The sequence below is a fragment of the Eufriesea mexicana genome, unplaced genomic scaffold (genome assembly GCF_001483705.2).
Source record: "Eufriesea mexicana isolate 0111107269 unplaced genomic scaffold, ASM148370v2 scaffold1369, whole genome shotgun sequence".
Lineage (NCBI taxonomy): Eukaryota > Metazoa > Arthropoda > Insecta > Hymenoptera > Apidae > Eufriesea > Eufriesea mexicana.
In genome coordinates, this window is record NW_016909479.1 from 412,329 (window position 1) to 426,118 (window position 13,790).

At 28.4% G+C, this 13,790-nt stretch overlaps 2 protein-coding genes across 3 annotated transcripts; one reads left to right on the forward strand and one right to left on the reverse strand.

The window, feature by feature from the left end:
- The first annotated feature begins 1,898 nt into the window (after positions 1-1,898).
- LOC108548012 (uncharacterized) lies at positions 1,899-4,710 on the forward strand. Of its 2 annotated transcripts, none has more exons than XM_017900769.1 (6): positions 1,899-2,073; positions 2,343-3,073; positions 3,150-3,275; positions 3,351-3,512; positions 3,596-3,760; positions 4,364-4,710. In XM_017900769.1, the coding sequence occupies exons 1-6, from the start codon at positions 2,010-2,012 to the stop codon at positions 4,640-4,642; spliced, it is 1,527 nt and encodes a 508-aa protein (XP_017756258.1). In that variant the 5' UTR covers positions 1,899-2,009; the 3' UTR covers positions 4,643-4,710. The 2 variants fall into 2 exon arrangements, with proteins under 2 accessions (XP_017756258.1, XP_017756259.1); XM_017900770.1 differs by lacking the exon at positions 4,364-4,710 and adding an exon at positions 3,982-4,274.
- A 765-nt stretch (positions 4,711-5,475) lies between these two features.
- LOC108548022 (interferon-related developmental regulator 1) lies at positions 5,476-12,785 on the reverse strand. The gene is made up of 9 exons (XM_017900788.1): positions 12,425-12,785; positions 10,562-11,059; positions 10,313-10,481; positions 10,020-10,219; positions 6,729-7,222; positions 6,412-6,665; positions 6,103-6,346; positions 5,805-6,020; positions 5,476-5,711 (listed from the first exon to the last, which is right to left on the reverse strand). Exons 1-9 carry the CDS (start codon positions 12,468-12,470, stop codon positions 5,625-5,627), a joined length of 2,208 nt encoding a protein of 735 aa, XP_017756277.1. The 5' UTR covers positions 12,471-12,785; the 3' UTR covers positions 5,476-5,624.
- Positions 12,786-13,790: the final 1,005 nt, after the last annotated feature.

Sequence of the window (13,790 nt, forward strand, 5' to 3'; positions counted from 1 at the left end):
TGAATAAAATGTAACAATATCCTATTGTAATCGTTTTAGTCTCAAGGCTTATTAGAAAAATTTTGACAAAAAAAGCTAAAGTGGCGTGATGGTACTTGTTTTAATTCATGTTGAGATGTATTTTCAGCATGAAATCTGAAAAGTGCAATCACGCTGCGTAAAACTCAAATGCTTAAAGGCGAATTTACATTTTACATTTTGTGGATACGGTAGTCTACAATTCGAGAATTATTCATTCACAATGAAAAATATAAGTATTATTTTTATTTACATTTCATCTAAAGAACGTCTAAAGTGAATCATGAACGAATAGACTTCCGATCTCTACTTTTAATTAATTAAACACGTATCAGGTATGATTCATTCGTAATAAAATAACAGTGACAAGTTAAAACGCAGCAATTGAACACTGGTCAATTTCATATGCTTCGTAATTGATTATAATAATTTGAAATTTCGCAGTTTTAAAATATCTTTTGAAACACTTTTTATGGAAGATGAGTACTTGGAAAAATGTTTAAAAATATATTTTTACACACCAAGAAGCAATTCATTACATGTTAAAATAAAAATTAAAGTAAATTCGAATTTTTTATGGCTTGTTATTCTGTAAGTTTTGTTTAATATGTAGATATATAATTTGTATTAATAAAAAAAATTCAATATATTCCATTGCCAAGGTCAGTCATTATTATACACTTAAAATATAATTATTATTCGATAAAGATTACATTAATTAATTCATCATTTTTTAATGATTGCCATCTTCTTGATAATATTATTTCTAATTCCAGTTTTCTAAATATATGAGCTCTTGTTTAATGTAAATATAATACTATTTGAGGTTTTTCTTAAACAGTTATTTATCAAACAAATATTTCTTGATTTCTTCTTACGTTTGTTACCAACATTTGCTAAATGTTGTATTCATATTTACACAACAGGGTCACAACAGTTAGAAAAATTCTGTGTAATATAGTAATTCATATGATTTTTCTATTCTTCTTTAGTTATGGAACCTAAAATTGATAGTTGTGTTATAGAGTTTTGTATATGTAAATGTCATAGTCATTTAGCATATTACTTTCGACTTTTATTTTTCTCATCTACTCATCAAGGAAATAAATGATCTAATACTTTAAACTATATTTACGAAACATTAGACAACTTTTTTCTCTCTCTTTTTTTTTAATGTTGCAATTATACCATTCTCACAGTGCCCATCCTCATAGCATTGGGATAGCATCAGGAACTTTTTGCTCAAAAAATCATAATTTGACATTATGTATATCTGTGCTATTGTACATTTATGCTATTACTAGTAAACGTATTTCCTGAATGAACACTATATATTTTTTATCCTGACACTACAAAATAATAACCTCATAACAGTACTATTATAAAATTAAGTACTTTTACCAAATTAATATTGTATATATTAATATTCAAATTTGCATGCAAAAGGTGTTAAACTTTTATATTAAAACTCTTATGTTAATAAAACTTTTGTATTAACTTTTTGTGAGAAGAAATTATATTGGACTTTATTCATTCCTAAATAATCTCTGTAGGTATCAGAATTTTCTATAACAAATTCTACTAATAATTATGAAAAAATTCCTGAATTTTCTCTCTATCCAAGCTTTCACCACTAAGGTCGTTTTTTTCTACTTATATTATACGATATTCTCTTGCAAGATCCAAACTTATTAACTGAATTTCAACATTCACTATTTCAGTCACCGACATTTTGGAATCTAGTGAAATGAATTCAACCATTGAACTAGTATAAATACTCCAGTTTTCATTTTTCACATTCACTACAAATAAATCATCGAGCCATCATTCGTGATGCATATACAAAGCGAAGAAATGTAAATTCGCCTTAAGCTCCATCATGGAGATGTTCGATTGGTTGCGATATCTATTTCCAATTTTAGTGTATTTTTAGAAATATTACATGGAAAATACTTCATCAGATAGAAACAGTTCTCTTATTTCCACACAATATGGATAATGATACCACGGTGAAAATGAGCAAAGGTTGCTGGAAATTCGATGAGGATAATAGAGGTGAGAATGCGATAGGTTATTGAACAATAAATGTCAAAAAACATTGAAATGTAAATAATTACGTATCATTGTATAATTTTGTGTTATAATTATCTTGCTATCCACATATGAAATAATTAATTCCGGTAAATAAATCAACATTATAAAATAGTAGAAATTCTGAATAAATAACTTTATTGCAGTTTATTATAATCCCTATCTTAAAAAAATATGCGTATATTAAATTAATAAAAGTAGATACAAAAATTAGACGTTTATTAATTTTATAGCGCTATACATAGATATTGAAGAAGAAGAAACTGAAGAAGATCGAGAAAATAAAGAGTATAGCCATTGGGATCAAACTCCTGATATGCTTTTAGAAGAAATTTTTTCTTACTTAACTATTCGCGAAAGATATTATGCATCTTTAGTATGTAAGTCATGGTATCGTGCTTTTAAATTACCAAAGGTATGGTCTACCTTTACATTCGAAGATACCACACTTACTAGAGCCAAATTTAATTATCATAGTGGTTGGCAATATGTCTTGGATCATATGAGAACTTCAACATGTTTGAATAAAATTGGAAGAAATTTTAGGTCTTTAGTTTTTGAACCTATGTTGAATTTTTATAATCTCTATGAATTCATGAATATGGTATCTTGGTACACTGAAAAACAAGGATCAGATAATACATCAGTAGCAGGAGTTGGTACTTACATCAGACGACTTAAGTTTACGTTTCCTTGCAACATGACAGACAGCGACAATCCTCATAGTATTAGACTCTTTGGTACTGGTGGAAAATTACTAGAAGCATTGAAAAGGCTAATGGGTAATTTACATAATTTAAGATGCTTAGAATTGATAGATTTGATGTTAGATAGTAAAGATGCTTTAAATTTAATGGATGATATCTGTGCAAATTGTACCCAGACATTATCAAAATTGGTTTTAATTAATACTACAAAGTTTTATTGTCCTCTGCTTCATGTAGGAGTATTTATTAATTTAAGTGTAAGTTTTATTTGATAAAAAAACTTATTAACATGCATATATATCTTTTAACTTAAAATATTTGTTTTATGTGAAGGTCTTAGTTATTAGTCCTCAAAATCTTCACGAAGATGTATTTGATTTAATTGGTTATACTAAATTGCAACATCTTCATATTGTTCAAAATCGTTATAGTCCAAGAGACACCACCACAGTGAGATTGGTAATAGTTACATCAATTTTAGTGTAGAATGTATTTTTTTAAACATAACGATTTAATTAATTTTAACTAATTTAGCCTTCGAGAAAATCTTGGATAAAAATGAGAGAAAACAATCCACAAATTAAAGTACATTTTGAAGTGGAAAGTTATAAACCTACAGATATTTTGCCTATTGATATATTAGAACATAGGAGTATTCCATGTCACAGCATTGTTGTAAATGCTCCATATACAAAGGTCAGTATATGTTGTGAATTCAAAAAATATTGTGAAAGTTGCCTAATAATCTGAAGATTGATTACATAGGGTAAACATTTCAGATTTCACCTTTAGCTATTCTTACTCATGGACTATTTTTTGAATCAACAATAACGGTGTATGCAATTAAAGGTTTAACCAAATATTTTGCACCTAAAAATTTTTCACAAAGATTGGACGTAGCACTTATACAATTTTGCAAAATGTGTCCAAATCTTCATACATTGGTAATCCTTTGTCTTTGAAATAATTTTTGATGTATATTGTGATTTTCTTAAAATCACTATAACTAACAAAAATTCTTAATAGTGTGTGATAGCATGAATTTGAATTTTTCTTATACAAAAGGCTATCTTACTGTTGTGTAAGTTTTATTTAACTAGATTTCATATATAATGCAAACTTAAAAAAACAAATACATTCAAAATATCAAAAACATCTTTTGCAGCTCCTATAGATCTATTTACGTACATATGTTGTGTGGCAATATATCACTGATTTGTCAATACATGAAATTAGGCAACAAGGCAACAGATTTAAATTCAGATCAATTACTGTATCTATGTTTTGGAAGCCAATCAGTGGGAGGCAATATTTTACCATGACACATTTGATAACTTGCCTTACTGAACGAATAATACTTCATACATTTACGTTAATCCACGGATTGGTTTCCATGGTTTCCTTGGTATTCTATACTTTGTCCTTATACGTGGCTAATACATCTGTTAAATAACATTCTCTCAAGTAACTAACTTGTAAAAAAGAGTTTCAGTAGTCCAAATTTATAATTTGACAGATTTGTACATTCTCTAAATATTTCTCTGCAGATGATTCGAGATAAAATTTCAACAGCGACAATTTTAGAAATTGTGTCTACAGCAAAGGGTTTACGTTGTTTGTATGTTCGGAGATATTCGATTTTAAAAAGATGTGATGGGGATTGGTTGAAAATTCTGAATTGGTCACCAGAACATTATCAATGGATCAAGAAATATAGCAGTAGTTATGAAAGTACAGAAAGAGAAGTATCTAGAATATTGAACTACAGATGGCATATGTTATCTGAAAGAGAGTTTAAAGATCAAATGGTGAAATTATACATATGATGTGACTATAAAGAAAGAAAAAAATGATTACAAAAATATTTTATATGAGACAAATTATAATTATATAAGAAACTAAGCCTTTACAAAGTATTATGTGTGTAAAAAATATCATTTGTATAGTTTGTGTAACACATACAGTTCATATAATGTATTTACACCTTTTGGTAGAACTGTAATAAAACTGGAACAAACATAAGAAATTACTACTTAAAAATGATTACTACCTAAAAGTGGATTGGTATGTACAGAAATCTATACCATGATTAAGGATATAATATAATAAAATTATGATAATTGTATCTTCAGTTTATTTTATCATATAATATATAATGAAGAATTCTATACTATATCATAACTTACATAATTATGTACAATGCCAATTTGCGCGCGCGCGTGTATGTATATATATATATATATATATATATATAAACGAAATGGCATATTTAAATATATCTTTAGTTACATCTAGTATATAAGGATGATCATATGTATTATATGATTTTACGTACATTCTAAATCAGATATTATTTACGAAAATTAGAAATCAATAACTCAAACATTGCAATTATTAACTAAATTTTTATGCAGCAGAATGCACAAATATATAATAACAAGTTTTACAAAAATTGTTAATTAACATATCAAACTCAATCGCAATATAATGAGTATCAAGCATTTGTTGTATATACATATTTTAATGTCGTATATACAAAACGCAAAGAAAATTAAACAATTATATGTAACAGTAATTATTTTGACCCATAATTAGAAAAGATAAAATGAATTTTGATTAAAATGAAGCTTAACATAAAAAATTCCTGCTTTTTTCCGGTCATTACTATTTACAATTTAAAGTAGCCTATTGTAAAAGCAGTGAAATTTTTTATCGTTACAGAATGGTTATAATAAATAAAAATATTAATTGAGTTTCTTTTATCTTAAAAAAAGATTATCTAGTGTATAAAAAAAAAAAGTTGAAGAATCACGGTGCCAAGGCTGCTGATCGTTTATCTCGGTTTTTATTACGTTGTATAGTACGCGCCTTAAATGCAGCTGCATTCATCAGTGTCTATAAAATACAGTGAAATTCATTGACTGAATAATTTCATCTTTTGAAAATTATTTTTAATTAATCTCATAAAGTTCATATTAAAAAATTTACCCTTTCTAATTTACTCGTCTTTTGGTTTAATTGTATGGGTAAAACTTTGTTACCAAGATGAAAAATTTCGCGCAGTAGTTGATTTTCTGCAAGATGAATATTTATGCCCGGACCAAGTAATCTACAGCACGCGTTGTACTGAATTCGTGCACACCATCCCTCTAAATACAAAATTTCTTGACCAAATTTTACATGCATTTCTGGTATAATATCTTCCTAATAAAAATAATAAACATTACTAATAATATAACACATATAACTATACACGATATTTTAATATTTTCATCATAAAATGTACCTCTATATAGCGAAGTATATCTCGGAAATTAGCTCTTTGTTGTTTGCGGTCTTTCTTCGCCCTATACTTATTCGAATCCGTAGCCAGCTCTCTTAATACTTCGATTAAGTCTAACGACCAGTTTTGCTCGTAATCACAAGAGAAATCGCGACCTAACTCAAATATTACAGCTAGAGCCTCTCCAGCTGACAACCTTATATCCAAATGTGGTGATTCTAGTAACTCACGTAATCTATTTAAGGACCTACAATAAAAATGATTGTTTTTGTAATATCACGCAATTCTTTAAGCTTTATTAAAGATACTTACGGCATGTAGCTATTGGTTCTATCGCTTGCAAGTAAATTGTATATGTCAGATGGAGCCATTACAGTTAAAAGAAGCGTCCATGATGAAATAGCCGCAGCATGTAATGCTGCAACTTCCCCAGAAATAGTTGCTATAGCACCATTTCCTTTTAAATAAGAACCAGAAAAAATACCAGACAGTAATTGTACAATTTCAATGGTGGCTATTGCGTCATTGCCTGATAAAAATTGATTCATGCTTAAAGCCCAACAACACTGTAAGTAAATAATTTGTTATTAATATGAAAATTGAACTGTTATCTTCTATTTTTGTTTTACCTCTGAACGTGCTTGAGTAGAAGCTGTAGTGTCACTGGCAATAAAAGTCAAAGTACTTTTCAAATCTTGACAAACTATTTCTGCACTTTCGAAAGCTCCCAATTGAACACAAAGCAAAGTACTTAATCTAGCTGCTGTGGATTGCTCTTCACTACGTCCCTTTTTTAAACCTCGTTCCACTGAATCTGTAATAGTCATTTTCCTATCCTCTACAAAGTCTGGAACATATTTGATGGCAAAGATTTTTTCTATTCCATTGAAGCAAATTGTTCTGCCTTTTGCACTCTTCTGTGTCAATCCATCAACTGCTTCTTTCAATTTTTCTTCAAATGTTTCCTGTTGCGCAAATTCATCTACCTCATTATCATTCACTTCATCTAACATACTGCGATTATCAGACTGACTACTGGATATGCTGCATGCATCATTATTGATAGAATCTTCATCAGATGTTAACTCAGTTCTTTTCCCATTATGACCTGTAAAAAAAATAACTTTATAGTATGTAGAGTCTATAATAGTTTAAAAGTAGAAAAAAGTTGTCTGTTCTTATTTTTAAGGTATAAAATAATAAACATATCAATATTTAGATTGAAAATAAGAAGAACAATTAAATTATTAATAATATTGAATAATTAATATACAAATAATAGAAGTCAAAGATGACAGCTGTTAAAAGTGAATGTCATGTTATATAATGTAAAGTCTAAACAGCTGTTACTCTTGTTATTTGATATAATTATACCATATGTGAGTAACTAAATAAAATTTTACCAAATTTACTCAAGATAGCACCTATGATAATAAATTTCATGAAAGTAGAACTCTGTAACTTTTAATTAACAAACAATAGGTATACATTTACTAAAGGCGCTAATAAATATGTATGCTAATAAATACAATTTTTGAAGTACTAATGAAGTTTATTATTAATTGTATTCAAAAATAGATATAAATAATATTTGACTTGTATAAATAACTTTTATTAAATTACATTAAAATTAAAAATTTCATTAAATACAAATTGTATACATTGAAGATAGTTTTTTACTTTGTAATTTCCATAGAATTAATTAATTTTTTTTAAGTTATAAACATTATAATCAGTAAAATAAACGCAAAAGTAACATTTACAGTTCGCAATCAAGATAAAAATATACAAATATCAAGATAAAGATAGTCAATAAAGATATAATAATCGATGAATAAAAAATAATATCACATTGAGTATTACGCGAAACGAACTAAATTTAGTACAAATGATTTTAAAAAAAGCATGGTTATCTTCTGGAAAAATATGATTCATCTACCTAATCCTTTCATTGTCTTTTTATTATACGAAAAATAGTAAGCATTTTCCGTGATCATTCATCATTTTCGTATTGAAATCATTTGCGATTTCAATACGAAAAATCTAATCAACAGAATCAGTATTTTTAGTGTTTCTATACCTCGTAATATAATTTAAGTCTTTGATTCAGTTTGCTCATTCGAACATAGAATTTCCTTTTTCTACTCGTACCTAACCCAGGCCCATATGCGAAAAGCATGAAAGTCACATGGGGATAGGTAGTAGTGACATGATATTATTTCGTCTTGAACATATCGTTACAAATTTCATAAATTGTTGCGGTTTCCTCGATGAACAAATCACTCGATGATTTTATATTCCGTATTGTTAGAAAAAAATCATAATAATTAATAATCCAACACGTGACGTAAGATGAAATAAATATCATTTAAATGGTTGATGAGTCATTCCACGAGAATGCTGATAATTTAATAAAGTACGGTCGGTGTGTATTTAATCAAAATTCTTTTTATTAATAAAGCTTTCAAGATTTTTTATAATAATTGTTTCCAGCCAAAAATGAATAGTATAAATAAAATAAAAAAATGAACTAGTTCGCCTACCGGATTTTCGCCTTCTGCCTCCTTTGCCTGGCATCGTTCTTCACCTTTCTTATTGCACAATTGATACTAAAAGAAATACTTGATCAAGAGGGTAAATGTCTTGCACTATTAATTTTTTTTCGTATACTGAACACTCTGCATGAATTTTTAATTAGAATCTGATAAAAACTCATTAACATGTTGCGAATTGTTCAAAACATACACGTCGAGACAGCCTACGATGGGCTTTCTCAAGTGCACTGTCTTTCACGAGCTGCGAACCTACCCGAACATAGGCGAAAGTGCGGGAAGCGCTATTGCGCAGACGTCACATATTTCTGTGAATATCATGCGTTCACCAATGGACAGATTGTTTTAATGATCTAGGGGAAGCAACCAATGAAAACAAGCCAGTTAAGATAGTGCATGTGCACCATTCATACTGTACTAATTTTAGCGGAAAATGTTTTTAGTTCATTCAAGCATTTCGCGCGCATTAATGTGAAGATATATAAAATATTTAAAGAAATGTTTATATGAAATTTTGTGTGATGTTTATGAGTGTGTAATACATATGGAAATACTTTTTTTTTTCAAAAATATTATAGCATTAATTAATATTGGCATTAATCTATATTCCATTTATTGTTAAAATATGAAAATCATAAGTATATTGAACATTTAAATTTTTACTACTGTGGAGAGATCCGTATTGTAAAATAATTATGATTGAGTATTATCTTGTATTTCTAAATATAAAAAATGGTCTATAATGATACATATTCTTTATAACAATAACAAAATTATATACACTGAAGAAATGCATATATATTCAATCTTAAATATCACGAAAAGATACAACGTATTTACATTATAATAAATTAAAGGTGAATGATTACAATTGTGTAGCTTGTTATTGCATATAATTCGTAGTAATTATATTACAAGTTTGTATGAATTTCCTTGATTACATCACTATAGTACAAAATTAAACATATTCCAAGTGTAGCAAAAGTGAAGAAAGGTCTGTGTTCTAATACAGTTATATTTGTATTTAGTATTTATTTGTGCATTTATATGGTCACATATAAGTATAACAGTCTATTTTGGAGCACCGGAATGTTTAAAATGGTTTAAATTTTTCTTTTTTGTTATAATTACATTTGAATAAATATAGTGAAAAAGTTTTAAAGATCGAAAAAATTGTTTGTTTTATATTTAGATATGTTATATTACTTTCATAAGTATCACATATTATGCTTCATTGAAACTTAAGATAGTTTTAAATAGTAAAATTTATTCCTGTAAAAAATCTCTGCTTTTTGAAGTCACATTTCTTTGTACATAAATTACATTGAAATTAATTTTATATGAGTCTTAATAATGAAAATACTACACTTATTGTAGTAAGTAGACTAACTGTGAAGCTTGAAGTAGCAGAATTTTGTAAAGTCATTGAATTTTGCAAAGTCATCAGATTTTGGCATGGTGTTACTTTCCGTATAAAATTAAGTATAGAGTCCACAATATTTGCTGGTGTTGGATCTGAACATTTTTCTAATTCCCTTACAACACAGCTCTGGATATTAGAAATGTCCCTATAGATACAAAAAAAAAGTATATTTTATATATACATGCTTATATATATGCTTTTTATCATTCTTTGACTACAAAAATGCATTGATCCTTACATGCATTCTTTAGTTCCAAAGACAAGGGATGGGAGGCTGTCTAATTCTGGAAGTGATTCGTTCTTGAAATCTAGTTGAGACATATAACCCTGAAAAGTATTATCAATACAATGTTGCATCTCTTGTTGCTTTGATTGTAAGCACTCTGGTCCATTGGCAGATATAAAAACTACAAACAAAAAAGCAATTTAGTAATATTTAAAAACTAACAGTTTCTTATATTGAATAATTCAGTAGGAGGATACTCACGAGCAATACGATCTCCCTCTTTATAACATACAAAGTTTAAAAGGGAATCTGTGATATTTTGAATAATCTTTTTATTTTCTCGTTCTTCTGGTTCCAAGCATGCCTCTATTGCTGTGGTAAAATTGCTGACACATTTCTTAAGAATAGGGGTCTTGCGGCAATATTCTTTAAATACCATATCCAAATCTCCAGTAGGCTTTTTTTTCTCCATTTCTTCTTCCAGCTGTGTGAAATTAATAAATGATTTAAAGCACTGTTCTAAATTGTCCTTTGCACTTTGAGCATTGTCAAATGCACCCTCTCCCCCATTTTTATCACATTTTTGTTTAAAAGCATTTTTGGTGTCCTCCAAGACTTGTTTCACAGATGAGTTGAAAGCATTCAAATCTATGCTTTTAGATAAATTTAGGCTGTTCAAATCTACGACATTAGAAACTTTATGTAATACTTCTTCCACATTAGGTAAGTTTTCTTGCGAGGTGGTATATCCCAGAGATCCTGTAATTAAAAATAATTCATATATTCATATATCATTGATATATATTATTGATTTATACACATGTTAACATACTAATAAATAGTTTAACTTTATACAAATGATTTTTGAAAAATAATAATATAAATTTTTTTTCTAAAGCATAATATCTTGTAAATAATAAATTTCCAAAATACTTTCTCAGTTGTGCGTTCAAAAATTAATTCAATGAAAATTGTTTTTAGACTAAAAGCTATTAATTACTACATATTGCCTTTAATCATTCTTCTATAGTTTTTATATCAAATGTCGAATAAAATTATGAATCTGAAATTATGATTCTGATTCACCTTCGCGCCTACTCGGAATCTTGTTTTGTAGCATTTCCTGTTTAAGGAGGAAATAAATACGTCATCTTATGTGGACTTTGCAATGGTGTTGCTTTGATTTGTAACCATAAGTTATCTGTTTTTTAACTGCATAGTTTCCGAGAATAATTAAAGCATCGTTTCATTCAGTACAAAATCTACAAGAATTGGAACTAGTTTCAATTATTTTCATTGTTTTACGTATGTATATATTCATAGGTTATAATAAGCGAAGAATTTCTGCTAAAACGATCGAGTAACAAAAGTATATATAATATATTTTATATAATATTTTATTAGTCTATTGATTTATTTATTGTATATTCCATGCATGTTCTTCTAGTAAAAAATTAAAGCAGATTTATAGAGTACAAAGTGCATGAGCTGAATCAACGTGCAATCTGTGCATTCGTCACACGTGTATTCTAATATTTGCCCGGTACAAAGAAAGAACAATGTAATATTAGCTCTACCTCGCATCAGTAATCAATTATGACGATCGTTATAATATGTTTTCCAATATTTATTCGAAATAGTCTTTAAAAATCTATAGAAGACATAAATATTGATAAATTGAATGGTTGGATTTAAATTCAATAATGTATTGTTATCGATTATTTGAACATAAGTGAAGGTTCTTATCATTTCTTGATCATAAAATTGGATATAAGATCTGAGATTTTCTGTTTCCATAAACAACATTGAAAAATAGTTAATGAATCAATGTTTTCGAATAAAATGTACAGGGAACCACTGTCTTTGATGATAAAATATCGCCTGAAATACGAGCGTAAAAAAATCATGTCATTTGTAAGCATGATTTGCACATGCGATCATCTTACATATATATTGAATGTTTTCTTTTGTTTTTGTCGATCGTGCATACGAGTTTCCTTTTTTTTGTATGCAATATTGTGAATCATCATTACAAATTCTGTCAACGAAAAAATAAGCAAAAAAACATTCATTCATTTCTCGAACTGACAAAACGAGCCTTTGAATCCCCACCTAGCGACTTACCACAGAGGAATACCACAGCAATGAGTATGGTCGAGTACTTGGTCATCTTTGTTTTCTTGATGTAGTATGTTTGACCAGTATTTGTGAAGATTTGTCGATGTTGGAATATCCTATCAACGAATTTTCTACGGAAAAATATTTTTATGCGACGGAATTGTAAGACGGAAATACACCTTTAGTTACACATCACTACGATATCACTCTAGTAGTTTTGTAATGCCATTCGAATGTACTCTGTTTATTATGAGAAGTATGCACCGATGTATTAGTGTTAAAGAAAATTAGTGAAAGGAAGAGAGCAAGATATTGTGATTTAGAAAGCGGAGGACAGCGATATACTGTAACGAGTCGCGCGAGCGATATTTCGATACTGAGCTTCGGAGCGCACGCGCTCCGCTTATATAAACCCCTATACTCCTCTCCGCCTCTACGTTAATTTTAATCCAATTTTACGTATATTATGATCTAATACTGGTTATTTTTTTTAAATTTTGCTGTTTCAAGAATAAACAAAATATTTTCCACATACGATACCAAAGTAGTCAGAACTCTACTATTTAATTGTAGTTGGATGTCTTATACCGTAAATTACGATGTAACATTTACGTAGTAGAATTTCGATTGGGTTCCAATGATGTAAAATTCGACTCACTTTTGAAATATTTTATATGTGGAAATATTAAATACAAATTATTTAAGGGCTTGTCATCAATAATTCTCAGTAGTGTAGTGGTTAGAATTACAAAACGTAGTACCACTAAAAATCTCAATCAACACAACAAACACTCTGCAAAAATCCAACATAAATATTAACTTCTACAGAAATACAACAAGAATTGTTGTTATTGTGTCAATAACCTCACAGACAAATTAAATATTCTAGTTATTCATTTCCAATCAGTGCACACAAATTGATCATGTGGGCAAATTACAACTGTCCAATATAATAAAATAAAAAATAAACACTCTAAAAAATAAATTAACATCTGACAGAATCAACAACTCTACGATTTGTATCTTTGTTCAAAATAACACAGCTGACAATCCACATAAACTTCAGTTCTCCACGAAGGTATACATATTAGACATAATCTTAAGTAAACTTAACAAAGAAAAATCTTCTACCTACAATTGAATACTATACGTCACACTAAAAAAATTATCCCCTCCTCTGTTTTGTCTATTACTGCACCATATTATTTATTCAGTTGTCTGAATTCTTACATACTTCTCTACAGCTTGGAAAACAGCTAAATTAATAACAATTAAGAAAAAGGACAAAGACGGAAACTATCCATCTAGCTACTGTCTGATTAGTTTGCTATCAAACACTGGTAAAGTATTTGAAATAGTGATTAATAAATCT

Coding starts and splice junctions, on each gene's coding strand:
- LOC108548012 (XM_017900769.1), top strand. CDS start 2,010: ATGGATAATGATACCACGGTGAAAATGAGCAAAGGTTGCTGGAAATTC. Junction 3,074..3,149: donor GAGTATTTATTAATTTAAGT/GTAAGTTTTATT, acceptor TTTTATGTGAAG/GTCTTAGTTATTAGTCCTCA. Junction 3,276..3,350: donor ACACCACCACAGTGAGATTG/GTAATAGTTACA, acceptor TAACTAATTTAG/CCTTCGAGAAAATCTTGGAT.
- LOC108548022 (XM_017900788.1), bottom strand. CDS start 12,470: ATGACCAAGTACTCGACCATACTCATTGCTGTGGTATTCCTCTGTG. Junction 10,482..10,561: donor AGAGGGAGATCGTATTGCTC/GTGAGTATCCTC, acceptor TTTTGTTTGTAG/TTTTTATATCTGCCAATGGA. Junction 5,712..5,804: donor AGACGAGTAAATTAGAAAGG/GTAAATTTTTTA, acceptor TGTATTTTATAG/ACACTGATGAATGCAGCTGC.